The sequence below is a fragment of the Microtus ochrogaster genome, linkage group LG9 (genome assembly GCF_000317375.1).
Source record: "Microtus ochrogaster isolate Prairie Vole_2 linkage group LG9, MicOch1.0, whole genome shotgun sequence".
Lineage (NCBI taxonomy): Eukaryota > Metazoa > Chordata > Mammalia > Rodentia > Cricetidae > Microtus > Microtus ochrogaster.
In genome coordinates this window covers 27298959-27325256 of record NC_022034.1, presented here as the reverse complement: position 1 = coordinate 27325256, position 26298 = coordinate 27298959, and the positions used below count along the sequence as shown (strand labels likewise).

The 26298-nt window shown below is 46.8% G+C and overlaps 1 protein-coding gene across 1 annotated transcript in view; it reads left to right on the top strand.

Annotated features, from left to right (window-relative positions):
- LOC101991582 overlaps positions 1-26298 on the top strand; it is a 177353-nt gene that overhangs the window by 122649 nt on the left and 28406 nt on the right. The window contains exons 31-36 of the mRNA XM_026787503.1: positions 4619-4769; positions 7169-7264; positions 8246-8398; positions 15897-16129; positions 16947-17085; positions 18590-18710. Of these exons, the coding sequence (XP_026643304.1) occupies positions 4619-4769; positions 7169-7264; positions 8246-8398; positions 15897-16129; positions 16947-17085; positions 18590-18710 (893 nt within the window). The remainder of the gene's footprint in view (positions 1-4618; positions 4770-7168; positions 7265-8245; positions 8399-15896; positions 16130-16946; positions 17086-18589; positions 18711-26298) is intronic.

The following is a 26298-nucleotide window of genomic DNA, read 5'->3' as shown; positions in this document are numbered from 1 at the left end:
AGCCATCCTGAGCTGTATCAGATCATATTTCAAAACAAAAATAACAATAAAAATAATCAATAAAATAGGAAAAACAATAGTCTCAGTTGGGATTTCAATGCTCTTATAAAACATCATGACCAAAAGCACCACCCACAGAGAACTGGACCTTCCCACATCAATCGTCAGTCAAAAAGATGTACCAAAGGCTTTCCCACAGGCCAGTCTGCCGGGGGAGGGGGGTCCCACAGGCCAGTCTGCCGGGGGAGGGGGGTCCCACAGGCCAGTCTGCCGGGGGAGGGGGGTCCCACAGGCCAGTCTGCCGGGGGAGGGGGGTCCCACAGGCCAGTCTGCCGGGGGTGGGGGCTTCTCAATTGAGGTTCTCTTATCCCAAATGACTCCAGCTTATGTAAAGTTGACACAGAATTATTCCGTGTATTAATAAATGTGTGGTAGAAAAATCTCTAATGAAGAGGGAAGAAGTCAAAGAGGATCTGGTGCTGAAAGAATAGGAGTTTGTTTTCCTTGCTCTGACAAAATAAGTAACAAAAATCACTTAACAAAGGAAAGGCTCATTGCGGCTCACAGTTTAAGGGTGTGGTCCATCACAGCCAGAAAAGAATGGAAGCAGGGGCGTGAGGGAGCAGTCAGGGAGCAGGAGGAGATGAATACCAGTGCTTAACCTGCTTCATCCTCTTCCTGTTTTATTCAGATCCCAGTCCATGAGATGATGTGCTGTGGAGCAATCCCTCTGTACACTGGGTAAATGCATGTCACTATGATTGGTTTAATAAACAAGCTGACTGACCAATAGCGTAACAGGATAAAATTAGGCAGGAAAGCCAAACTCAGAATGATGGGATAAGGAAGGGTGGAGCCAGAGGAGGCACCAGCCAGATGGATAATAAGTCAGGCACACCAAATAGGATTGAGGTAAAAGCCACGAGCTTCGAGTTAACACAGAGTGATAGAAATTGGTTAAGTTGTAACATCTAGTTAGTAATAGACCTGAGCTATTGGTCGAGCATTTGCAAGTAATATTAAGCCTCTGAGTGATTATTTGAGAGTGACTGTGAGACAGGAAAGTTTCCTCCTATGATGGTCTTACCTACATTTAGGGTGGCTCTTCCTTCTTAATTTAACCTCTCCAGAAACACTCCCAGAGACATACCCAGTTGTGTGTCTCCTAGGTAATTCTAAGTCAATTAAACTAACAGCAAAGATTGGCCACACAGTTATGTTTCTGTGGTTCCCCTCTAATAATTACATTGTACAATTCCCTAATAAGCTTCCAACACATGAACTCTTGTGTTGAAAACCATCTACAGCTCACAGCATCTAGCATGTGGACAGAGGAACTGGGAAGGCAAGGAAGGATGTAGCCTTGTGCTCTGTTGACTTCCTGGGAGACAAATGCTACCCACCTCAGAAATGCAAGCATACAGGACCTAAGAAACAGTCCTGCCAAGCATAGCTTGAGTTTAATTTGGGTCACTTGCGGGGGAAGTGATGCCTACAAGAGCATGGGCAGCCGCACTGTGAAAAATCAATTGTCCGATCTTACCACATGCCCAAACAACTGTTTTCCACATATATAGACTAAGAGAGGGGTGTTGCAGCGTGAGCCCCTCGGTCCCTTCATGAGGAACGATCAGGGCTGTAGTCTTGTGCTGGTCTTCTTCCTATAATCACTACTGCTAAGTGTTCAAGAAGGCAATAGTCACGCCATAGCAGAGGGCAACGTCCCGTAATACCTTGGTTCCTTCGCAGGGCTCTAGAAGTTTTCCAAGAATTGAAGCCACTTTGGTAATCGTTTGTAATACTTCACAAACTTTCTAAGACAATAATAGAACACATCAGGGGCTGGAGGGATGGCTCAGCAATTGAGAGCAACTATCGTTCCTGCACAGTATCAGAGTTCGGTTTCCAGCACCCACCTGCTACTCCAGCTCTAGGAGATTTTTTTTAAGATTTTTATTTATTATGTATACAGTGTTCTATCTTCATATATGCCTACTCACCAGAGAGGGCACCAGATCTCATTACACATGAGTGGCTGCTGGGAATTGAACTCAGGACCTCAGGAAGAGCAGTCAGTGCTCTTAACCTCTAGGCCATCTCTCCAGCCCCGCTCTAGGAGATCTTGACACCCACTTTTCTGGCCTCTGGGGGCACCAGCACTCAAGTTCATTTATCCCCGCCACCACACATCATACACATAATATTTTCTAAAGTAAACCCGCCAAAGAAAGTGGAAAAGAGAGATCGTGTCAGAGACTGAACAAGAAAGATTGAACAAAGCCGGCCCCTGAAGGAGGGAGGAAGGGAGGAGGCGAGGAGGGCAGGGAGAGCCTCAAGAACTGGTGGTAGAGACGAGCAGGAGTCAGCGAAAGGAGCCGTGCAATGAAAGAATCTGTTCCCAGGCACTTTGCTTTCGTGTTCATGACTTGTGCTGAAATGTGTCTCTGTTCGAATGGCCTGCTTTTTGATACCAGCATTTTAAGTAAGCATATGTAGGGTATATGTATATGGCACGTAGATACTATATGTGCCATAGAGAGATCTCGGAAATTTTAGGGGAAGGCAGAAGCCTTACTGGTGCCTTGGGCTCTGTGTGGGTGGAGGTGATGGCCTATGTGAGGTTGGTTGTTGAATCTCAGGCAGCTGCTGGCTCGGAACTGTGAACATTCTAGCCACACTATGTCACTGCTGCACTTGGTATGTTGTCATCTCCACTGAGAAATCACGTGGAAGTTGAAAGAAACAGGGAGCAAAGTTTATGTCGCCTTTAGGTAACTCCAACCTCCATCCTAAACTGAGTGAAGAGCTAGGTCTTAGCTCAGTGGTTGAATGCACGCTTAGCATGTTCAGTGTCAACACACACACATGGGCACGTGCGTGTGTGCACGCACACACACACAGGCCACCAACCAGTGGTTTTGTTCCCCCTCTAAAAGCTCCACTATTGAGTTCATAGGCCCCTACTTCTGCTGACGGAAAAAGTATTTCCCTTTCCGATGCCACATCATTGAGTCACACATGTATAAACGTGGTCACCCTGGAGTGAATGTCAAGTCAGTTAGTTATGGTTTGTTTTACTGCCTCCTAGTCACCCTATTGGTGAAGAAAAGATTCTACCCTGTGTTCTGTGACGGCTGAAGAAATGGCACCAAAGCCTGAACCAGATAAGATCAATAGTGGTTTGTTAGTGCTGTGTCTTCACAGAAGGAGAGGATGTCCTGCCGGCCGCAACAGGCCATGTGTGAATACAGTGTACACGCAGAACCCGAAGGAGGCAGACTCAGCAGTAGAAGAGGGTGTGGTCTTCCCGGGTTACTAGGGAGGACACGATGGGTTTGTTTGCCCAGCTCCAGGGTCTGGCAGAAAACAGTCGTTGCCCGGGGACAGTGGAAAGAGTGCCAGCTCCCTTGATAAGGAGTGTGGGTGGACACGGGAACCTTATCCTGGGAGAAGGGAGAAGCTGTGCTTATACTATCAAGGCCCTTCCAGGTATCTAGGCAACCCCTAATACTGGACCTTAACTGCAGAGCTCACCCAACACCCTCCCAGGCAGCCTGAGCTCTAAGTGGTGCTCCCGAGAGATGCTGGAAGTTAGACAGCAGTGGCCACTTCACTCACCTCTGTTGTAGGTTGTCAGGTCTACTCCAGCCTCTCATGGTTGGGTTCCTGTTCCATGCCTGCCCATGAACAGTCACTGATGGGCCTCAGGCACTCCCAAGTCTCCCCAACACAGAGAGTTTGCCAATCTCAGTTCCTTAAGCTGACATTTCCCTCAGCCTGGCGAGTCTCTGTTCTCTTCGGTGCCTGGTTTGTGAGAACTGGTCTCCATGGAAAACATCAGTTCTGGGAGCTCCCTCCCCCAGATTATCCCAGGTCAACACTTTCTTTAGACATCCTTTGTATGTTAGGGAGGGCTAACTGAGATCTCGAAACCCTGTGTTTCCTTGCTAATCTTATTTCCTTGGGGGCAGGAAATCGCCCTGAATTATCCCACATGCCTCTCGTTCTTGCTTGCATTAAAAATTTCATCCTCTAGTCTACGGGGTTTGAGGCTCTTGACTTGCAGAACCAAATTTTGTTTCAATGAAACCAAAGGGTTCTCTCTCACACCCCTGGATCTCACTTAACCTGAAGTTTGGTTTTATAGATTTGAACTCTTACTGCAGCTACTAACTTTAAGAGCTCCGCAGACAGCTGAAGTCTTTGTGTTGGAGCTATTGGTGTGACGCCCGTTTTGGCAGCCACATGTGGCTGATTTAATTCAAGTTAGTAAGAGCTAAAATTAAGTAAAATTTAAAACTCAGTCCCTCATTTGCAAGAGCTTCACTTCCGGTGTCCAACAATGGCATAGAATCAGTGCTTTCTGATCTTTCCAGCTTCCTGATAGTTCTGTCAGTATTGCTTGACAGAACGTGTCATTTTCTCCCATTGTGAGGATCGCCTTCCCCCAGAGAGCTCTGGACTATGAGAGGGAAGGGAAGCATAGGGGGTGTGGTTGAGGGAGAAACCATGTTCCTCTTTCAAAATATTCTCTTGCTACAGTAAGTTTGAAGAAAGCTCTGGACCTAGAAAGCATAAGTAACCATACTAAACAAAAACTCTCACCCCACTTTGACAGAACATTTTTGGCAGCAGGAAATGCTCCCGCCCACCAGTCTGTCGCAGATGGTGTGTGCCATGGTTTGCCACCACTGAGCGACTCTCTCAGGAGGAGCATCTTTTCTTCAGGGCTCAGCCTGCCCCAGCCGCTAGATCCACGGAGTCTCCAGGTAAGTTTCAGAGGCGCTGTGTGGAATGCAGGGGTGTTGTCCCTTCGTTTCCATTTGGCTTCCATTTCGCAGGGTCTTCACACTTCAGTGGACCTCAGTCTTCGTTGGCCTTCCTTCACTCCCAGGGGGCCGCGGGGACTCATGACCAGGAGTTAGTCCCAGGCAGGGTCTCTTCTGCAAATGTTCAATGGAATGATTGGGGCAACAACCAGTTCACAGCTGTTATAGAAAAACAAAACAAGGTGCGCCGAAAGGCTTGATCTTTTCTATCCAATAGATCATGATGCATAAAGAGGTCAGAAGCTGGGCTTTGGATTGCTCTGGTTACAACATGTGTTATCAAATGTAATCCCAGCAACTACAACTACTCCCAAGCAGGTACATTAACCATCTCGACACAGGCCAAAGTTCAGAAAAGCCAGATATCAAACCACTGAAGGAGTCAGAGCAGCGTTAGTTTCCCAAATCTTATTTGTCACTTTTCTATTGCCACAAACTCAAGGCCTGGCCCAGCTCAGTAGGTTAGGACAATAAGCGTTCATTGCCACCCCAGATTCTGAGAGGCAGGAAGCTGGGAGCAGCTTAGGTGAGGAGTGTTGGCTCAGGGAGGGTGGCTGTGTCTCTGAAGGGTTGCAATCAAGAAGTTGGCCAGGCCTGAAGATCACCATCTCAGCGCATAGCAAGAGAAGTTTGCTTGCAACCTTATCCATCCAGCTGACAGTAGTTGTCAGGAGACCCGCATCCAAGGCTGTTCCCAGTCCTCACTACAACACTTTCTCACAACAATGGCTGTGAGGAAAATGGTTTCCCCAGAGCGGGAGAGGGAGCCTGGGGTAGAAGCCTTGGCCATTGCACGACCAGTCTTCAGAACTGACACCATGGCTTCTGTCATGTTCCAGTCATTAACAGTGAGCCTTTAAGTTCAGCCATGTTCAAAGAGTCAGAGAGTCACCTCCCTTCCTCCTTCTGCATACCCCCATTTTAGTTTCTTTTCTATCTCCCCCCTCTGGGTGTGTGTGTTTGTGTGTTCCTGCTCACACGTGTGCACACGTCAGGTCAGAAGACAGTTGACAGGAGTCAATTCTTTCCTTCCACCTTCTGGACCTGAGGCTCAGACTCAGGTCGTCAGACTTGGTGACAAGCGTCTGCATGCCCCCTCCTCTAGAGATATTGTTATGTATCCCAGGCTGATCTATTAAGTAGGCAAATATAACCTTGAACTCCTGTTTCTCCTGTCTCCAGTCCCAAGTGTTAGGATTACAGGCGTGCACCCAGCCCTAAGCACTAAACCCTATCTCCTGATGGAAAGCGTTTGTGTACATAGCTTTAAAACCACCCTGCAAATATCCTACTTAAACACTACAAATGCCTCGGCATCAACCGCAGGCAGGTCCTGTACTTCCATGCTAAACGACAGTGACTCTTGGTCCAATCCTCACCCCTCTTTTAGAACCACAGGACAGAGCTGGCCGTGACACTGGGCCTGCTGCCGATGTCTTTGGATACTGTCTTGGATTGGGTTGCTGTGGGTGTCCTGTGGCACAGTCTTTAGGAAATGACTGAAAAGCAGCTCTAGAGTAGAGAATGAGCCCAGTGGGTAGTCCTCTGGATCCGGGGTTTGCATGGCGCCGCAGAAAATAGAACCTGCCTCGGTTGTTCTGCAGTGCAGAGAAGACGGGGATCACAGCACCCTCTGGGGCACTGGTCTGAGGTGATGCCGAGAGTTGGGGCGCAGTGATGGGGAAAGACATTGGAAGGTCCCTAATCTGAACAACATTTAACTAAGTTTACTTTTGTTGATTAAAAACATACCCTCTTGGTATTGTATTATTCCAGAATTTCCTTTGTTTTGTTTCTTTTGAGACAGGGTCTCACTGTCTAGCTCCATGGTCCTCAACCTTCCTCATGCTGTGACCCTTTAATACAGTTTTATGGTTATGCTGACCCCCAACCATAAAATTCTTTTCCTTGCTACATCATAACTATAATTTTGCGACTGTTATGACTATAATGTAAGTATCTGTATTTTCTGGGGGACTTTGGCGTCCCCTATGAAAGGGTCTTTCAACCCCCAATGGGTCACAACTGATCTAGTTGAAACTGGCCTGAAACTGACAATCCTCCTGCATCAGTCTCTCAAGTTCTGGAATTACAGGTGTGTGCCACCACAACCCTCTTGTTCTACAACTTTGGATATTGGTGTCTCCTTATTACACTGAGACCATCCCAGGGAAACTAGAAATGACTGCCACTCTTTCTCTGTGTCACTGAGCATGCTCCGATGAGAACTCTTTCTGAGGGGCCTTTGGAGATGGATGCAGAGGTATTGCTCATGCATAAGCATCTTCATCTGAGGGATGCATGAGTCCATTGTCCTGTCTGTTGTTTGTTTCATTTAGGCAGTTACGATGTTTCCATGGAGGGCGTTTCTGGAAGATGGTGGACCATTTCCAGTTATGAGCAGCGTCCCAAACACCTTAGAGTATGATATGCAGGTAGGTCTGTCTTCCACTTGTTGGAGAGACCTGAACAGGCTGTAAAACAGGTTCATGTTTTAGCCAGTGACAATTTATCCGATAAATGAGTGTTTAACTATGAAGCTGTCACCGAGGCTGCAAGGTGAGTTGTCTTTTCTTATTGTGGAAAAAGTCACGATCTCAGTCGCTAAGGATCTTTGCTGTAGACTCACCTGCAGTTCTCAAGGACAGCAGTGACCTAGAGGAAGGGCTGCTCTGGAGTCACCATCTGAGCCTCTTAGAGAAATTGCCACCTGACACTCAGAGGCGCAGGACACCCGACCTGGCATGGGATCTGCTTAGGCAGGACCAAGGAGGGAATTTTCTTTAATTGTTCTGTTTATCCTGAAGCTTTTTTAAAATCATTTAAATTGTTTTGAAAAAAAATTATTTTTTCTCCTGATTAGGTCAACACCAACATATTTTTTAAATGTGTGTGTGTTAAAATCAAGACAAAAATTCAACTACAACTTGGATTCAGAATAGGGAGTGAATATTGGGGTGGGACAATACTCTCATATTCATATTATATATATATATATATATATGGATGTAATTTGTTTGTATTTATGTGTGTTTAAAATCCTCCATAAGTTAAAAAAAAATATTTTAACAGTAAAAGCAAGAGGGTTTAAAGCAAAACCAGAGACAATAACAGTTCACAATTAGAGTCTTTCTCCTGTTCCCCCGGGGGCATGCTGTGAGTATCTCTGGACTTGTAAAGGAAACTGGCCATGCCACGCATTTGTTGTATCTGCTGTAAGGTCAGGAGATTTGCTGCTCCTACACAGAAACCTAACACATTCAAGAAGGACTTGAAGCTAGAGATTTTACTCTGATTGTATTAGCTGAGAGCGTGAGGGTTATAAATATAGTTGTATTTGATATTTATCTTCAAACCCATTTATAAGAGATACAAAGACCTCTTAAAAATGGGAAGGTATTTTTATTTGTTTCTAGATGTGTCTCTGCAGACTGAGTGACCGTGACCGCAAAGTGGCCCATGGAGAGCTGGTGGGTGTGCAGGTGCTAATGGACGATGTACTTCTGGGCAGCTATCACGTGACCACGGAAGGGTCTCCTGGATTGCAGGCCACACTGGACACTGCACAGGTGACAGGGAGGGGTCTCCTGGATGGCAGGCCACACTGGACACTGCACAGGTGACCAGGGAGGGGTCTCCTGGATGGCAGGCCACACTGGACAAGGCACAGGTGACAGGGAGGGGTCTCCTGGACCGCAGGCCACACTGGACACTGCACAGGTGATCACAGAGGGGTCTTCTGAACGGCAGGCCACACCAGATAATGCACAGTTATTCTTAGAAAGTGGGCTACAGACTTGGCCAGCGCTGTGTTGTATTGAAGAATTTGCCTACTTTGAAAGTTACATTAGAGGTGCTATCTTGCCCAGCTGCTGCCATAGAAGCTAGGACGGTGCTAATGCCACAATGCTGTTGGTGAAACGTGGAGAAATACTCTTGGGGATTTGCTTACACAGTGTGTCTTTGGATTAAGTTCCCACTGACTTTATTCACTTAAAAGGTTTTTTGTTTGTTTGTTTTGGTAGGGGTGGGCATGGAGAGATGGCTCAGTAGTTACGGGCACCCATTCCTCTTACAAAGAGGACCAGGGTTCTGTTCCCGGTACCCATATTAGGTGACTTCCAACCACCTGCACCTCCAGTTCCAACTCCCTCCTCTTGTCTCCTCAGGCACCTGCACTGATGTGCACACATCAACACACAGAGATAAATACATACATACACATATGTAGTTAAAAGTTTTTGTTTGTTTTTGGGACAATTTCTCTATGTCAGTGGTTGTCAATCTGTGGGTCCTGACCTCTTTTTGAGGGTTGAATGACCCTTTCACAGGGGTCTCCCAGGATCATCAGAAAACACAGATATTTACATTGCATTCATAACACTAGCAAAATTACAGTTACAAAGAAGCAATGAAAATAATGTTATGGCTGGAGATCATCACAACATGAAGAGCTGTATTAAAGGGTTGCAGCATTAGGAAGGTTGAGAGCCACTGCTCCATGTAGCTTTATCTCACCTGAAACTTGCTATATAGACCAGGCTGGCCTTGAACCCACAGAGGTTGGCCTCCTTCTGCCTCCTGAACACTGGGATTAAAGGCCTGGTACCACCACTCGCGGCCAATTAAAAACATTTCTTTTTAACTTCAAAATGTTTTTGAGGTGGGGTCCTGCTCCATAGTCCAGCTGACCTTGAATTCCAATCTTCCGGCCTGGGCTTCTATGTATTTTGTTTTTAAAACAGAACAAAGGCTCTGGGGAGTCCACAGAAGCCTCCCGAGACAGACGCTCAGTTTATGCTTTCCTGGCAAGTCGCTTGTTTTAGCAGTAGAGCTGGACATCCCAGAGTCATGTGTGAGAGCCTCAGCTAGCCTGAAGTGTCAGACTGGCAGCATCCCCTCGTTTTAACTTTCTGAAGTTTCGGGCACAAGAATCATTTCCCATCGTGTAAAATAGCTCTAAATAAAACTTCATGAACTAGAAGCCAGGCAGAGGCATGTTGCAGTCAGTGAACTAGCCAGACACCTGCCTGAAGGGCCTCCTCAGACCTCCACCTTCTAGAAGCCTACTGTTGTCCGTTTCCTAGCCCCACATCCACTCAAGGACACCAATCAGCCAGCATGGCTGTTGTCTTTCTTTTCCTTGGCTCTCGGGGGCCTCTCCCACAGCACAGACACGCGTTACTGAGATTTAATGGTAGGGTAATTTCCTGTCAGAAAGTTTTCTTTCCCCTCTCATGGACTCTGTCTGTGTCTGCGCACTTGTCCTCTCTCCCTCCACACAGTTACACATATATGCAAAGGAGAAGGTAGAGTATGCACATGACCATCAGTGCCCGTCTTCCTAAGCCTGCCTTACCTTGTGTAATCTTCCCCGGTTCCATCCATTTGTTTACACATTGAATAATTCTGCATCTTCTGCATATGGCCCATGTTTCCTTATCCGTTCATCCCCTGATGGACGGCGAGTCTGACTGCATTTCCTTGCTTTACCTCCAGAGCAGCAATAAACATAGAAGAACACAGATCCCATCTCGGTAGTAGGATAAGAGTCCTTTGAGTAAATGCCAGGAGTGGCAAAGCCGGATTCCGTGGAAGCCCTAATTTTAGGTTTCCGAGATGACTCTGCCCCAATTGCCACAGTGGCGATGCCCGTTTGCACTCCCACCAATAGTGGGTGTGTGTTCCTCTTTCCCAGCCCCCTCGCTAACGCTGTTGTCTTTTAATTTTCAATTGTATTTATTTATTGTGTGTGTGCGTGTCTGTCTGTCTGTCTGTTTGTATGCTGCATCTGTGCAGGTGCCCACAGAGGGTAGACAAGAGCGTCAGATCCCCTATAGCTGGAGTTGCAGGCCGCTGTGAGCCACCTTATGTGGATGCTGAAACCGAACTCTGGTCCTCTTCAGGAGGAGGAGCTGCATATTAACAACAAGCCATCACTCCATCCCCCAGGATACCGTGGTTTTGAAGTGTGAGCTGGGTCCTGTCACTTCTTTCCTTATAAAGCCCTCATTACTTTAAAATACTCCGAGCTCCTCTCAGCATTTCTCCTCCTGGTCTCTTCCTTTTGGGGTGTGGACCAGGCTGTCTTCTGACCCTCACCTGTAGTGAGGAACTTCTCTCCTCAGACCCGCTCTGTTTGCTCACAGATATCCCTCTCCAAACCACTCTCCTCGGGAAACTGTCTCTGCTCTTCCTCCTTCCCTCTGAGGCTTGTCTGCAGCTCAGAGTGAGGTCACAGTAACAGGTTGTCCCCCTGGGCAGGACTTATATTAGAGAAGACACACACACACACACACACACACACACACACACACACGTGCGTGCGCAAATAACTTAAAAATTATGGCCATCGGAATGGCTTAATAGGTAAAGGCACTTGTCATGGAGCCTACTGACCCATATGAAAGAAAGTAAGAACTGCCTCCCCAAGCTGTCCTCTGACCCCTGCCCCCCAGCTGTCCTCTGTCCCCTGCCTCCTGAGCTGTCCTCTGACCCCCTGCCCTCTGACCCCTGCCTCCCCAGCTGTCCTCTGACCCCCACATGTGAGCACACACAATTTAAAATGACAGAAGGACACTGACTGTGTTCCGAAATACTGACACAGAGATGTTTTGATGATTATGAAAGTGTGGCCTTATCTTAGGCTTGTTCCCAACTAGCTCTTGACAACCTAAATTTACCCATTTGTATTGATCCACAGTCTGCCACGTGACTCATTACCTCTCCTCAGTATTGTACATACAACTTCTTCTGTGTCTCGCTGGCAAATTCCTGGATTCCTCGGATTCTCCCAGAGTTCTTTTCTCTCTCAGGAAGTCCCACCTATCCTCTCTTGCCTAGCTATTGGCCATTCAGCTTTTTATTAAACTAATCAGAAGGCACCTTAGGAAGGCAAGGTAAAACAGTGACGTATCTTCACACCGTGCAATCAAATATCCTGTAACATAGGCTCTCAGTTAAAAGAATGTGCTGCTCTTCAGGAGGACCTGATTTCGATTCCCAGCACTCATGCCAGGCAGCTCACAATTGCCTGTGATTCCAGCCCTGTGTAGATCCAGGACCTCTGGCCTACACTGGCTCCTGTACTCCTGTGCCTATAGCACACCTACACCCCCAATTATTTGGGACGTCCTTCTGTCTATGTGTTGCTTTTGGTTAATGAATAAAGAAATTGGCTTGGCCTGATAGGGCAGAGTAGAGCTAGGCCAGGAAAACTAAACTGAATGCTGGGAGAAAGAAGGCAGAGTCAGTGAGAAGGCATGTAGCCCTGCTGGAGACAGACACCAGAACTTTACCTGGTAAGCCACAACTTCATGGGGATATACAGATTAATGGAGATGGGTTAATTTAAGATATGAGTTAGCTATAAATATGCTAGCACCATTAGCCAAGCAGTGTTTTAAATAATATAGATTCTGTGTGATTATTTCAGGTCTGAGCTGCTGGGCAGCCAGGAAACAAGCAAGTGGCCTCCCACAACACCCCAACACACATACTCATCACTAAAAATAAAAATAAATCTTAAAAAAATAAAATAAAGTGAAGGCAGGTGACAAATACAAGTTATGAAAAATAATATAAAGCTAATTGTTTTTCTAGTTCCAACTCAACCATGGATTTTTCAGTTTTAGTGGTTAGTGCATAAAATGTTCTATAATGAAAGTGTAAAACCTAGTGTAGGGCTCCACAGCTTTGGAATGGCTGTTCTGACTGTAGAGACGTTCATTGAGATGTACAGACTTTGGATCTGGCTAAATTATGCTGTGTGACTTTTGTGATTTTTTAATATCCAATTTTTTGGGTTTTTGTTTAATTTTGATTTTTCAAGACAGGGTTTCTCTGTGTAGCCCTGGCTATCCTGGAACTCACTCTGTAGACCAGGCTGGCCACAAATTCAAAGATCCACTTGCCTCTGCTTCCAGAGTGCTGGGGTTAAAGGTGTGAGCCACCACTGCCTGGCAAGTTTCCAAGTATCTTTTATAAAACAAAGTTTATTAAAAAATAAAATAAAGCTGGGCTGTTTGGCGCACACCTTTAATCCCAGCACTCGGGAGACAGAGGCAGGTGGATCTCTGTGAGTTTGAGGCCAGCGTGGTCTACAAAAGCTAGTCCCAGGTCAGGAACCAAGAGCTACGGAGAAACCCTGTCTCGAAAAATCAAAAATAAAATAAAATGTTTAGTGGTGACTCCCTTTAATACAAACATCTTAAGAACTAAATCTAATCATTGATATTTATTTTGATCGGTTTAACTTTGTGATGTGTGTGTGCCGCTGATGGCAGACCCAGCCAGGGCTTCAAGCATGGCACACCCAACTTCGTCACTGAGCTGCACCCCTGGTCCTTGGGACCAAGTTTCATTTAGAAGCTTTTAGCTATCTATAGGGGCAGGAAACACTAGAACCCGCACCACCCCTGAGCCAAGCTCCCGAGCGTCCACGGCAGCTGTGTTCTATGTGTTGTGATCTCTCGTGGTCTCCTAAACTCTGCGGGGTATACTGACTCAGAGTCTTTAAAACTGTAGTCCAGGGAGGCCCAGGTTTACCCTAATGCAGTGATTTTTCAGCCGCGGGGACCAATCCTGTGGTCTGTAGGCTGCCCCTGCATGTCACTGTTCTTGGCCTTGCTCGGTCAGATTTCATCTGATGAAAAGGTTCTGAGGATTAAGAGAGGAATTCCACAGACTGTGTGCTGAGAAGGCTGCACGGTTGAGAGGTTGCTACCTGTCCGTGGACACTTGGCTCCCCCAGGCCTGGATGCCAGCTCTTCTCGACTTTCTCTGGCCAGCCCTCTCTCTGGCAGACACACCTTCTTGTAGTATAATGCTTATGCAGAGTCCAGTTACACCAGGTTGCTCCTCCAGTTTCTAGTTCTGCTGTCAGAATGTTCTAGGCCACAGGATTTGCCATCTGGCTTGCAAAACAAAGTCCCTCTCCTGTACCAGGAAACAGCTGAACTCAGGCCCCCAAGGTGATTATCGGCCTCTGGGTGGCCCTGGTCTTCCTAGCACTCACTGGCTGGCCTGAAGCTGTGCTTCTTCCACATCCACTTGGACAAATACTTGTTTAAGGAAGGCATCAATAATGGAATGAGCAAATGGTAATTTTATAGTAAAACTGTAGGTTGAGACAGATCGTCACACTTTTGCAACCAGTCTGTTACAGAGAGTACCACGTGATCCAGGGCTACCAAGACCCTGTCTTAATGAGTTAATCGAAGTAAACGTGAGTATGCAATAGTAAATTCCAGAAAAATGTTCTCCATTTGCTTTTAAAGGATGAAAGGTATCAGATTCCCAGAGCTGGATTCATAGGTAGTTGTCAGATGTGCGGGATGAACCCAAGTTCTGTGTAGTAGGAGGCCACTTGTTTGTTCCTGGCTGCCCAGACTTGAAATAACCACACAGAAACTGTACTAATTAAATCACTGCTTGGCCTGTTAGCTATAGCTTCTTATGGGCTAGGTCTTACATCTTACTTTAACCCATTTCTATTGATCGGTGTATCGCCACAAGGCTGTGGCGTACCTGGTAAGTTCCTGCATCTATCTATCTAGTTCCTGGCAGGGCTACATGGCTTCTCCTGACTCTGCCTTCTTTCTCTCAGCATTTAGTTTAGTTTTCCCCTGCCTACCTGTGCAGGCCTAAGACAGTTTCTTTATTAATCAATGGTATCCACAGCATACAGAGGGGAATCCCACATCAGTTATGCTTTCTGATGCATAAAATGGGTAAAATCCCCAAAGAACGGTCAGTTACAGCTCTACTGTGGAGGGTAGGGAAGACTTCAGTCTCAAGTAGGCTATACCTTATCTTTTCTTTCTTAAATAAACAAGTAAATAAATAATAAGCTTTGAAAAGATCTGTTTATTTTATTTATTTATTTATTTATTTATTTATTTATTTATTTATTTATTTATTTTGGATTTTCGAGACAGGGTTTCTCTGTGGTTTTGGAGCCTGTCCCGGAACTAGCTCTTGTAGACCAGGCTGGCCTCGAACTCCCAGAGATCCGCCTGCCTCTGCCTCCCAAGTGCTGGGATTAAAGGCGTGCACCACCACCGCCCGGCAAGATCTGTTTATTTTATTTCATGTGTTTGAGTATTTGCCTGCATATATGTATGTACCTGGTGCCCAAAGAGGTCAGAAGGTTTCAGACCCCCTGGAACTGGAGTTCAGGGTGGTTGTAAGTCAGCTCATGGGTTCTGGGAACCAAAACCAGGTCTTCTGGAAGAGTAGCAAGTGCTCTTAACCACTGAATCACCTGCCCTTGGTTTATATTTTTAAGATTTGTTTTTCTCGTCATGTGTATGTATGGATGTGCCACCTTCTGTCCAGGGGCTTATGGTGGTCAGGAGAGGCTTCTCGAGTCTCTGAGATGGATTTATAAGAAGTTGTCAGCCATCTGACATGGGTGCTGGGAATTGAACCCAGGTCCTCTGGAAGAGCAGCAATCACTCTCCAGTCCCTTATGCACTTTCTCTCTTTTCCTCCTTACCTCGTTCTCTATTATTTTCTTTCTCTCTCTTTCTTTCTCCTTCCTTCCTTCCTTCCTTCCTTCCTCCCTTCATTCTTTCCTTCCTTCCTTCATTCATTCTTTCCTTCCTTCATTCTTTCCTTCCTTCCTTCCTTCCTTCCTTCCTTCCTTCCTTCCTTCCTTCCTTCCATTTTCTCTTTAGGAAGATTCTGGTTTTGAAGGTTGATGTTCAAAGCCAAGTGTGTCGTCTCATGCCTGTAATCCTGGCACTTGGGAGAGGCAAGCAAGATGACAGAGCTCAAGGTTGCTCTCAGCAACGTCAAAAGTTTGAGGCCAGCTACATGAGACCATGTCTTCAAAAGCTAAAAATAAAATATAAAAACCAATAGTTCAAAATGCAAACAGGAAGCTGAGGCAGACCTGTTTCTATCCTGCCTGCTCAACAAGGATATTGAGCCATCTAGATCTTTTTCTACATATGCTAGGGACCTGTCAACCATTTCTCCTGGATGTTATTTTGCATGAGATACATATAAAAACTTATCTCGTCTTAAACCACAATTGATAAAGGATTTCTGTCTTATTTTCAGCCACACTGGTCCAGACTGCCAGGACTCTGCCCAAGTGCGTTGGAAAGTCTCCCAAAGGCTTCCACTTTGCTGGAGGGCCCAGGAGATGCAGTGCTGTCCCTTGTTCTGTTGAGGTCCTTCCTCATCCTGTGGAAGCAGCTGGAAGTGCTCAAGGAACACTGGGGCCGACTCAGGCTTCAAGGCCAGGAGATCAACTCTGCCTCTCACCACAAACAGTTCTCAGAGCTCTATGAGTGAGTACTGCTGAGACCAAAAACAAAAAATATAAACAAACAACCCCCCAAAACATGTCAGGGGCAGAGCCTGGGATTCGATGGTTCTTCCCCTATCCCCGAGAAAGTCAGACCAGGATTCTGAAATACCCGGCAAACTGCGTCAGGGAGCAGTTAGAAGAGTCGCTGCAGCAATGCTGTAAGGAAAAGCTATTCCGTGTTGGCTGTGGGGAAAGAGCTAGACTCCAGTGAATTGTCCTGGATTATCACTTCCTCCCTGGAGCTTGTCCATGGAGTTTAGCCTATCAGGTGACTCCAAGGCGCTGACTGACTGTTTAGCTCCTAGGGTAGACTGCTGCTGCTGGGGACACCCACAGCCCCAGCACTGTGCCAAAGGGTGACATGGCACACGTGGCATCCACACGGTTACCCAGCCCGTGGCTACACCCCTCAGCTGGGATGATCGAGCTGGCAGGCAAAGCCTGTTGTTCCTGGCATGTATTTATAAACAAGTCCTTACTAAGCCCGGGCCCACTCCCCCAGGCCTCAGCCATCTTCTCTCTGGCACAGTCAGGATCGTCTCTCCCGGAAGTCACTGAGGTCAGGTTCCCTGTCAGAAATGAGAAGACTTGTGGACGTATTACGGCCTGACGACAGGAGTTCTATGTACTCAGCAGGGAGAGGCCGCAGGATCTAATATTGACCAAAGGAGGGGAAGGTTTAGTTGCTGATGTGTCTGTAGAGAGTATGGGTGACGGGAAACTGAAAACGACTGACAGAGAAACTGAACGAGAGGGAGTATGTTTATTTGCTAATTTCTGTCTCTTTGCTGTCTCAGAGCTGACATTTTCTACCCCAGCCTGAAATCTTTAGCCAGAAAGATGGGCAAAGAAGATGAATTTGAAGGACTAATAATAAGAAGCCAATCTATTCTTCCCCCAAAGGGAGCCTCAGAAATCGAAATAAAAACCCAGCAGGTACCAGAGCTCTTCAGTTTGTCTTTGAAAACTTGTCTTGCTGCCCTGGCGTGGAAAACTACAATCAACACAAATGATGTTTCCTTCAAAGTGGGGTGGGGGAGGGCACTCTTGAAGGTCTGCGGGGCTTGAGTAAGCAAAGAAGAAGAACCCCCAAATGTCTCCATCCCATGAGTCTAGGTTCTCACTAATTCATTTTCCTCGGACTCCTATGTTGCATCATAAGAAATATGACAGAGCCCGGTGGTGGTGGCGCACGCCTTTAATCCCCGCCCTCGGGAGGCAGAGGCAGGCGGATCTCTGTGAGTTCGAGGCCAGACTGGTCTACAAGGGCTAGTTCCAGGACAGGCTCCAAAGCTACAGAGAAACTGTTTCAAAAAAAAAAAAAAACAAAACAAAAACAAAAAACAAAAGGAGAGAGAGAGCTACAGAGAAACTGTTTCAAAAAAAGCAAAGAGAGAGATAGAAAGAAAGAAAGAAAGAAAGGAAGGAAGGAAGGAAGGAAGGAAGGAAGGAAGGAAGGAAGGAAGGAAGGAAGGAAGACAAAAACCCAGCTGGTGCGCATCCACATGGAAATGAAAATATTGAACGGAGCATTTCAGAGTGGTTTTTCTGAGAGAAAGGAAGCACAGTTTTTGCAGTGGCTCAGGCAGTGTGCTGAGTAATCTTTAGCAGCTGTTTCCCAGCTGACTAAGGTACCCAGGGCCTCTGGCTGTCCGAGCAGAGAAGCCACCGTGCCATGGGGGATGTCAGAGTGAACTTCATATTCACCTCAGAGCCCAGCACACTGCTTATGTTCCCGAAGGCCGGCTCTTCCTCCGTTCCTCCCACAGGGAGGGGAAGGCTCTGCAAGCGTCGTGGGTGGAGTGGGATTCTTAGCTATTGGAGCGATTCATCTTGGTGCGTGCCAGCTTTAGGTCTCTCACGACACCCTCCTTGGTTATTAGTTGGCTCTCAGACTCTTATTAAAGTAACAGCTCATGAGGTTTCTGGTGTCATTTAGAGGCCGTCAAAAAGCATGAGGTCCTAACGCCTAAACTGACTGTGGAGCCCAGAGATACCTTGCTCTGCCTGGGGCAGGGGTGGGGATGGGCTTGGCCCTGCCTCTATGAGGTGATGTGGCAGACTGAGATGACCTCTCAGGGGAGCCTTAACCTCTCTGAGGAGTGGATGGGGAGTCGGAAGGGGGAAACTGGGATTGCTAAATTAATTTTTTTTTAAAGGCGTGAGGTCACTTCAGACCCAGAGTGCTTTGTAGAACATGGTAAGAAAGGTTATATCGGTCAGAATGAGGGCCGTGAGAAAAAAAGGAAAAGATGTTGGCCTGCAAAGAGGTGTATTGTATTGATCCCTGGGAAGAACTTGAGGTCCCAAAGCGCACTCTTCTCAGAGAAACAAGCTGAGGAGAGGACAGACCAAAGCCTGTCTGCAGGGACGACACTTGGGAGCCCAATGTAGAACTGAATTGCAGAGTGATGATAATCTCATTCCATGCTTATTCCAGCTCCAGAAGCTTCTGGAAAGTTTAGAAATTTATATGATCCAAGAGGTACTGAAGAAAGTTAGTAGAGAGATGAGCCTGCTTCTATCAGAAAAGTCCAAGAAGGAGCCTGCCCTCCCAACAGGTAACAGCCGTTTGCTTTACTACTTGAAAAAATTAACAGTTTTTTTTTTCTGATAGGAAGTGTCAGTGATAGTGGGGGCAGACACTGTCCCGTGCTACCACCCAAAGCCTGAAAAGTTTCCTTATTTTTTAGGAACCTGATCAGGTAAGACAGATTCTCGACTTCTCTAGAGAAAAGAAGAATTCAGGAAGTGCCAGTTTGAAGTGGAGCTGGAGCTTATTAAGAGAACTGTATCATATTTAGAACAGGACATAACAAAAAGAGGCCCCGAGGGAGAAGGGTAACTCAACCTGAGAGCGTGGGTGTGGATCTGTCGGGAAAGAAGGTCACCGTTCTGTGTCTTGTAGTCACCATGGGCACTGCTCCCTGAACCTCTGGCTCACAGGGTTGATAAAGAACCCGAGTAAGATCACGGGTTGTTCCTGGGGATTGGCTAGGGTTACAACTGATAGGATCAAACCCTAGGCTCAAGGGTTGCAGGAGAAAGGGGAGATGTTTTTTTATTAGGAGCAAGAGGTTAGTCCTGTTTCATGGTATCCCCAGAAAATACCTGGGAAAGAAGCGAGACTACACTGGAAGGCCACCGAGGCTTAGCTGGGAAGCATGTTCATTTTAACATTCTTCTTTATACAAGAAAAGGATTGTCTCTATGACAATGTTACTGATTGTGCTGGGGTATTTTTTTAAAAATTAAAGATTTATTTTTATTTTTAAGTGTGTGTGTGGGCATGCGCGCACGTGTGTGTGTGTGTGTGTGTGTGTGTGTGTGTGTGTGTGTGTCCATGTGAGTGCAAATGTCCAGTGCATCAGGTCCCCTGGAGCTGGAGTCATAGGCAAGTGTGAGCTGGGAACTCAACTTGAGTCCTTTAAAAGGGCAGTAGGTGAGACGTCTCTTCCCATTCCTGGAATTCTTTCTTCTCAGCCAGACTCCAGAGTGAGGAGCACCTTTCCCATCCCACGTGTCTTTCTGTCCTGACCCCCAGTTTATCCTTGTATCCATATTCACTGTAAACAACAACCGTGGCTTACATTTGTAATCCCCACACTAGGGAGGCTGAGGTGGGAGGATTGCCATGAGTTTGAGGCCAGTGTGAGCTTTATAATGAATTCCAGACACACACACACACATACACACAGAGAGAGAGAGAGAGAGAGAGAGAGAGAGAGAGAGAGAGAGAGAGAGAGAGAGAGACAGCAATAAAAAAAAAGTCATGTGTTCAGGATGTAATTCACTGGTAGAGTACATATAATACATACATAGAGTAAACACAGGGTCCTGGTTTTGATCCTCAGCACTACAAAGACACATAAATCATAGATAAAATATCATTTTACACCCTCAACCTAGAGAGAAATACCATAGATCCTTGGCATATTTCTTTCCACTTAAAAGACTTTGTGTGTGTTGATTTTTGTTTTGAGGCAAGGTCTCACTGTGTAGCCCAGGCTCACCTCTAACCATTGTATCCTCCTGAGGGCTGGGAGACCTTGGCTCAATTTTTGCCTCCTGGCCAGGATGTGGTAGCTGGATCTGTTAGCAACTGGGTCTCCTGCATAGTGGTATCGAACCCTGTGGGTGGAGTTGAGGGTTTCCTTAACCCCGCACCCAAGAGATTACAGCAGGAAAACACCCTGCAGGATAGGAGACTTTGGAAGAGGGCAAAGCTTCCTATTAAGTACTTGCAAAGAAACTTTCTTTTGCTTTTTTGAGCAGGTGGCCCTGAATTTGTATTGCACCAGGTTCTGTGGATCATGGAGATCACCAAAAATGTATTCCTAACTCCTAATAATCCCACAGAAAAACTCAGAACCTTAGAGCTAGGCAAAACGAATAGGTTTGCCTTGGAGAGGAGGCCATGCACCCCAGAATGTTGGCGATAACCTCATCCTCACCTAAGACATCACCTGGCTTTTTCTTTCCTCACCACTGGTGTCATTTTGTTAGGACTTTCAAATCACTGCGTTTCATAAACAGGGCTTTGGGGAAAGGCTGTGCAATGTGCAAGCTGACCACTCCCCCAAGGGCGGCTCCAAATGTCACCAGAGAGTGGAGTGTGACACAGCTCCAGTTACGGAACACTTCACCAGACACAAAGCGTCCTTGTTTGTGCCGCCTCCCTCCTGCATCCAGGTGGCTCCCTTCTGAATCCTAGCAGAAAAGCCACACGCCCCAGGCAGGTGCAACCACCTTAGAGGTCCAGACGGTTACTCTGATGACACCCTGGGTGGGGGTGGGGCGCAGGAGAGCAAGCCTGCTTTGTGGCTGTGCTGCCCTGGGCAGGAAGGTGGGGAACTCATCAGGGGGGCTTCCAGGGAGTCCTGTGTAAAAACCAGTGAGGTGGAGGGAAGCAGAGGAGCAGAGTGGAGTATTCTGAACTGTGGTCATGTTGACGTTAGTCCATCACCCTGGCTAGAGTGTACTGACCAGTTCTATTCCATCCTTACAAGGATTTAAAGCCAAAAAGCTTAGAGTGTTGGCTTAGCATATGCCAGTCCTCAATACCACACACACAAATAAAATAAAAGCCGGGACTGATGGGTGCAGTGATTGCTACTGTTTTTGTTTTATTTTGATTTTGACCTTTGGTCGGGGGAGGGGAGTTCTGTCTCAGCATGGAGGGCTGGGTCAATTGAGTTCCCTACAGCAAGCAAGTAGGTCCCCACTGTGTACCATGGATGCTGTGTCTCTCCAGTTTAATCTGTGCCACTAACATTTCATTAATTCGAACCTCGGACTCTCCACCCACCTACAGTTCACTGCAGCTACAATGGGCAAAGCTTCCAGAGGCAGTTTCTGCTCCAGAGAAAGAGCAGTTAGTGGTCAGCTTTGACACCATGGTTAGCCTGGAGCTGGGCACGTCTCAGCAGAAGTTAGGATTAGGGAACGGTTAGAAACCCAGCGACCCTGCAGGTTTACCAGAGGCTCCAGGGTTTTCCCTCAGGTCTTTGCTTTGGCCAGACCAGGGCTTTCCTTTGTACCCACCAAAGGGAACTCAAGGGCACCAGAGACTGCTTAGAGAAAGGTGCTCGCCTCCTAAGCGTGAGGACTCGAGTTCAGATTCTCAGTACTCATCTAAAAAGCCGGGAATGTAATTCAGCAGTAGGAAGGTAGAGACTCACTGTCCAGGCAGCCCAGTGGGTGACCCTGTCTCAAAATATAAGGTGGAAAATAAATGTCAACCTCTAGCCTCAGGGTCCATGCCCCCCCCCCCACACACACACACACTGGAAGATTTTCCTCTGTCTCCCTCCCCCTCTTGTCTCCCTTCCACCACATCTTTGGAGCTTAAATCTTTTTATTCATGGCCTCCAGTTTATCAGGGAGGCTGCAGGGGTATGGCATCCACCCCTGGTCCTGGAATTAGCTTTTGATAGCTGAACTAATTGTCGTCCCCACCCCACCCCCCAAGACCAGAGCTGGCAGTGGCTCCAGATACCCTGTTTCAGCCTGAAGCTTTCCATGCTGACACAGTCTTCCTGAATTCAGAGAGACCCAGCCGCCTCTGTCTTTGACACTTTGGCATTAAACTGAATTTTAAACAGATTTTCTAATTTTCCCTTAATAATCGGAAAGCTAAGAGTCTCCAAAGTGGAATACATACATACATAAATATATGTGTGTGTGCATGTTGTATGTATGTATGTGTGCATTATCATCCTTTGGGGATGCAAACCAGTAGAGTATGAATTAGTCACGACCTCTGACTTGTTTTTGTCCCTTTTTTAAAGTCTGTTCCAAACCTGTTTATGAAGGTTTTAGTTGTTCTTGAATTTGAGTGATTTCATTTGAAATTACATAAGCCAGTGAAGGCAGAGTATGTATCTGTTGTTCCTATAAAAACCAATTTGCTAATAGAATATTCGTAAATACTAAAAAGAAAAACACAGGCTGGATGTGATAGTGCCTATTTTTAATCCCAGCACTCAGGAGGAAGAAGCAGGTGGATCTCTGTGAGTTTGAGGCCAGCCTGGTCTACATAGTGAGTTCGAGGACAGCCAGGGCTATGTAAAGAAACCTTGGCTCAAAACAAACAAAGGGCAACAAAAAAAATTGCAACAATAACAAAACCCACCCAACATTGGGGCTGAGGTGATAACACAGTGGCTAAGGGGGAGTACTGCTAATCCAGAGGACCTGAGTTCAAGTCCCCACACTGGGGATCTGATGCCTCTGGCCTCCATGGGTACCCACATACCCACATACATATCATTTTAAAAATTAAATCAACATGAAGAAAACCAAGTTGGAACCTTTAATTTCAAAACTCAAGAGGCAGAGGCAATTGAACCTTTTGTGAGTTCAAGGCCAGCCAGCTCTACATACCAAGGCTGTGGAGGGAGATCCTGTCTCAAAAGAGAAAGAGAAAGAAAGAGAAAAAGAGGAAGGAAGGAAGGAAGGAAGGAAGGAAGGAAGGAAGGAAGGAAGGAAGGAAGGAAAGAGTTCTTGCCTAGCATGCAAGTTCAGTTTTGAAGAAAAGAGGGGGAAAAAAAAAGAAAGAATGAGCTACCAACCCATAAACAGACATGAAGGAAGATTAAATGTATGTTAACCTAAAGTTCAGAGACCATGGCAGAAAAAGGAGCAGAAAGATTGTCAGAGCCATAAGATCAGGGAGTTTGCTGTGAGTCTGTGTCTCCCAGTAATATCAGAAACTGCACACGAGGTCTCACCAACATGGCTTCTCAAACGTGAGCTGAACAAGGAAGACGTAAACAAACATGACAAATTAAATAAATTAGAGTTCATAATCTTTAATTACTCCTTTTCAAAACAAATACACCTAGAAACTGTCATTCTTACCCTTTACAGTCACTTTTGCCAAAGTCTACAGACTACGAAATTTATTAGTGATCCGCAGTGCATGTTGGGACCTCTTCATATTTATGGAGAGATGCTCCCGTCCCAGCAGTGCTGCAGTGGGCATGTACAGAGGCCTGCATTCGGTGTGAGGTAGCGGCAAGTATTTGTAGACGTGTGTGTTTTAAGTAAAATCAAATACAGATAGCACAATTCCTTTGAAAGTGGCCTTGCTTTAGTTGGCCTCTTTTAATTGACCTTCCAACCATTAGACTTTTTCTCCCAACACTGTGAACTGAACCTCAGGATTCACACATGCCAGGCAAGTGCTCTATCACTGACCTATATGTCAATACCTTGTTTTTTGCTTTTTTTTTTTTTTTAATTCTTGAGATAGGATCTCACTAAGTAGCCCAGGCCATCCTTGAACTTGCCCTCCCTGAGCCTCTGACACCACCCTGGCTTGTTTTCTGTCAAGGCAGCTGTCTTGATTACCTTCCTCTTTCTTCTGACTGAAGGTTTGACAACCCAAGGCAAAATGGGTTTGTTCTGGCTCCTAGGTGGAGGTTACAGTCGGTCATGGCAGGGACGCCATGGCAACAGGAGCATGAAACAGCCGGTTACATTGCACCCACAGTCAGGGAGCAGAGGGAGAGAAGGGGGGAGGGGGGGACAATGAAGCTCTGCTTCACTCTCCTCCTTATTCAGAGTGTTGCCACCCACTCTTCCTGCCCACATTTCGAGTGGGTTTTCTCACCTCAATGAATCTAGTCTAGAAACTTCCTTTGGCCACGCCCAGAAGTCTGTCTCCTGGAGGATTCTAGGGCCTCTCCAGCTGACAGTCAGTAATAACCATTGCAGTACGTTTGGAAAACTCAGGGAAGGTCTTGTGTGAATTTCCTCCTAATCTAGATCCTAGAGCCTTTATGTATTGTTACTGGTATCCTGTCCAGAAAATAATGCCATGCTTGGGAAACTAGTATTTGGGGTCGCAGTTTGGAAATCACGGGAGAACACAGTCTTACCTCCATGTGCATTTCAAGCTCCCATTTGTTGGGCTCCTGATTGTTGGGGAGGGGAGAGGAGGGAGGGAGGGGATGGAAGGGAGGGGAGGGGGAGGAGCACCTCTGGCTGCACCTGTGTGCCTTCAGCCTTCACTCTGTCTTGGATTCTCGTGACTGGGAACCGGGTTATGTGGGGGAAGTGCAGGGCTTCAAGCTAAGTTTCTGAGAGGGGGAGAAAGGGGAACTGGTTTGGCCAACTCGAAATCAAACTTTCCTTCAGTCAAGGGCAAGGGATAGAGAAAAAGATCATCACTTAACCGCAAGGATGCTTTCTCCCTCCCACTTCTGAGCTTCTGCCAAAACTGTGGCTTCAAGGCAGGGTAGGGTGCTGGCCACACAGAGGGGAAGTCCCAGAATCGTATAAGCTGGGTGCTGCCGCACACAGTGGTCCTAGCACACCCCTCCAGAAAGACAGGCTGGCCTGCGAAATGCAATGGGAAAACTCAAGCAAAGATGTTGGTTCAGACAAAATGCAAGGACCAACGCCAGAAGTTATCCTCTGACCTCTACTCCGAGCTGCATTTACACTCACCATACCCCTTCCCCACATGCACACACTCATGCATGTACACACAGATACACATATGTGAAAACACATGCACGTATACACGCACACTCACTCACACATACAGATGTGCACACGCACAGACATACACAGAGAGAGCGAGAACATATATCCTCCTGCTACTTCATATTGAAGATTCCATGGCCACACACGTGCACTGAGAAGAAGGCAGATGGGAAAGCTGGCTCCTCTTTGCCAGAAACTCCTTGAATGACTTCTCTCCCTGGCTCCAGCCTCTAAGTACAACTGTGTGTCTGAATTTGGACTCATGTGAGGGAGAGAGCTGGAAAAGGCTTCTCTTTAGCTGGAGTCAGAGATGTAAACTCAAACTGGTCCCAAGCTTGGAGCGTGTGATGGATGGAGCAACACCTCAACGGGCCTCTGCCCTACAGCACCCTGGGAAAACCATCCAAGCTTTTGTCTGAAGTTTTCCGTGATAATCACGAGCTCTGTCTGTTCCATCAAAATTTATTAAAGCTCTAAGCATCTTAAGAAGCATGAACTATGATTTATAGGTTCATTATGCAAAGTAGTCATCTGTAGAAGAAACGCAGAATCCCATTTTCAAAATGAAGACTTGGGGGTCAATGGCACAGCTTATAAATCCTGGAGGCACGGCTGTTTCTGAGCAGATGGTAGCGAAGACTGGCGCTTGCTCTCGGATCAGCCCATGTATTTTGGAGTGTGTGTGGCAGGGACTCTCAGCTGAGAGGAAATGAGAAGCCACAGCAGGCAACAGACAAGGGAGCAGCGGGGCTTGACTTCTTCAACATATCCACAGCTTCTAAGATTCCTTAGGCCCCGGTAGAGTGACCTGATCTGGTGTATGCTTTATTTAAATGTGTGTGCATGTATGTGTATCTACAAGTGAGTCACGTGCATGTGGAGGCTGGAGGACAAACTCAAGTGTCATTCTCCAGAAAGCATCCACCTCTTTGTGAGATAGGACCCCTCACTAGCCTGGAGCTCACCAACCAGCTAAGCTCCAAGGCCAGTGAGCCCTGGGTCCGCTTGTTTCCTCCCAGTGAGCCCTGGGTCCACTTGCCTCTCCCCAGTGAGTCCTGGAGTCTGCTTCCCTCCACCCAGTGAGCCCTGGGGTCTGCTTCCCTCCACCCAGTGAGCCCTGGGGTCTGCTTCCCTCCACCCAGTGAGCCCTGGGGT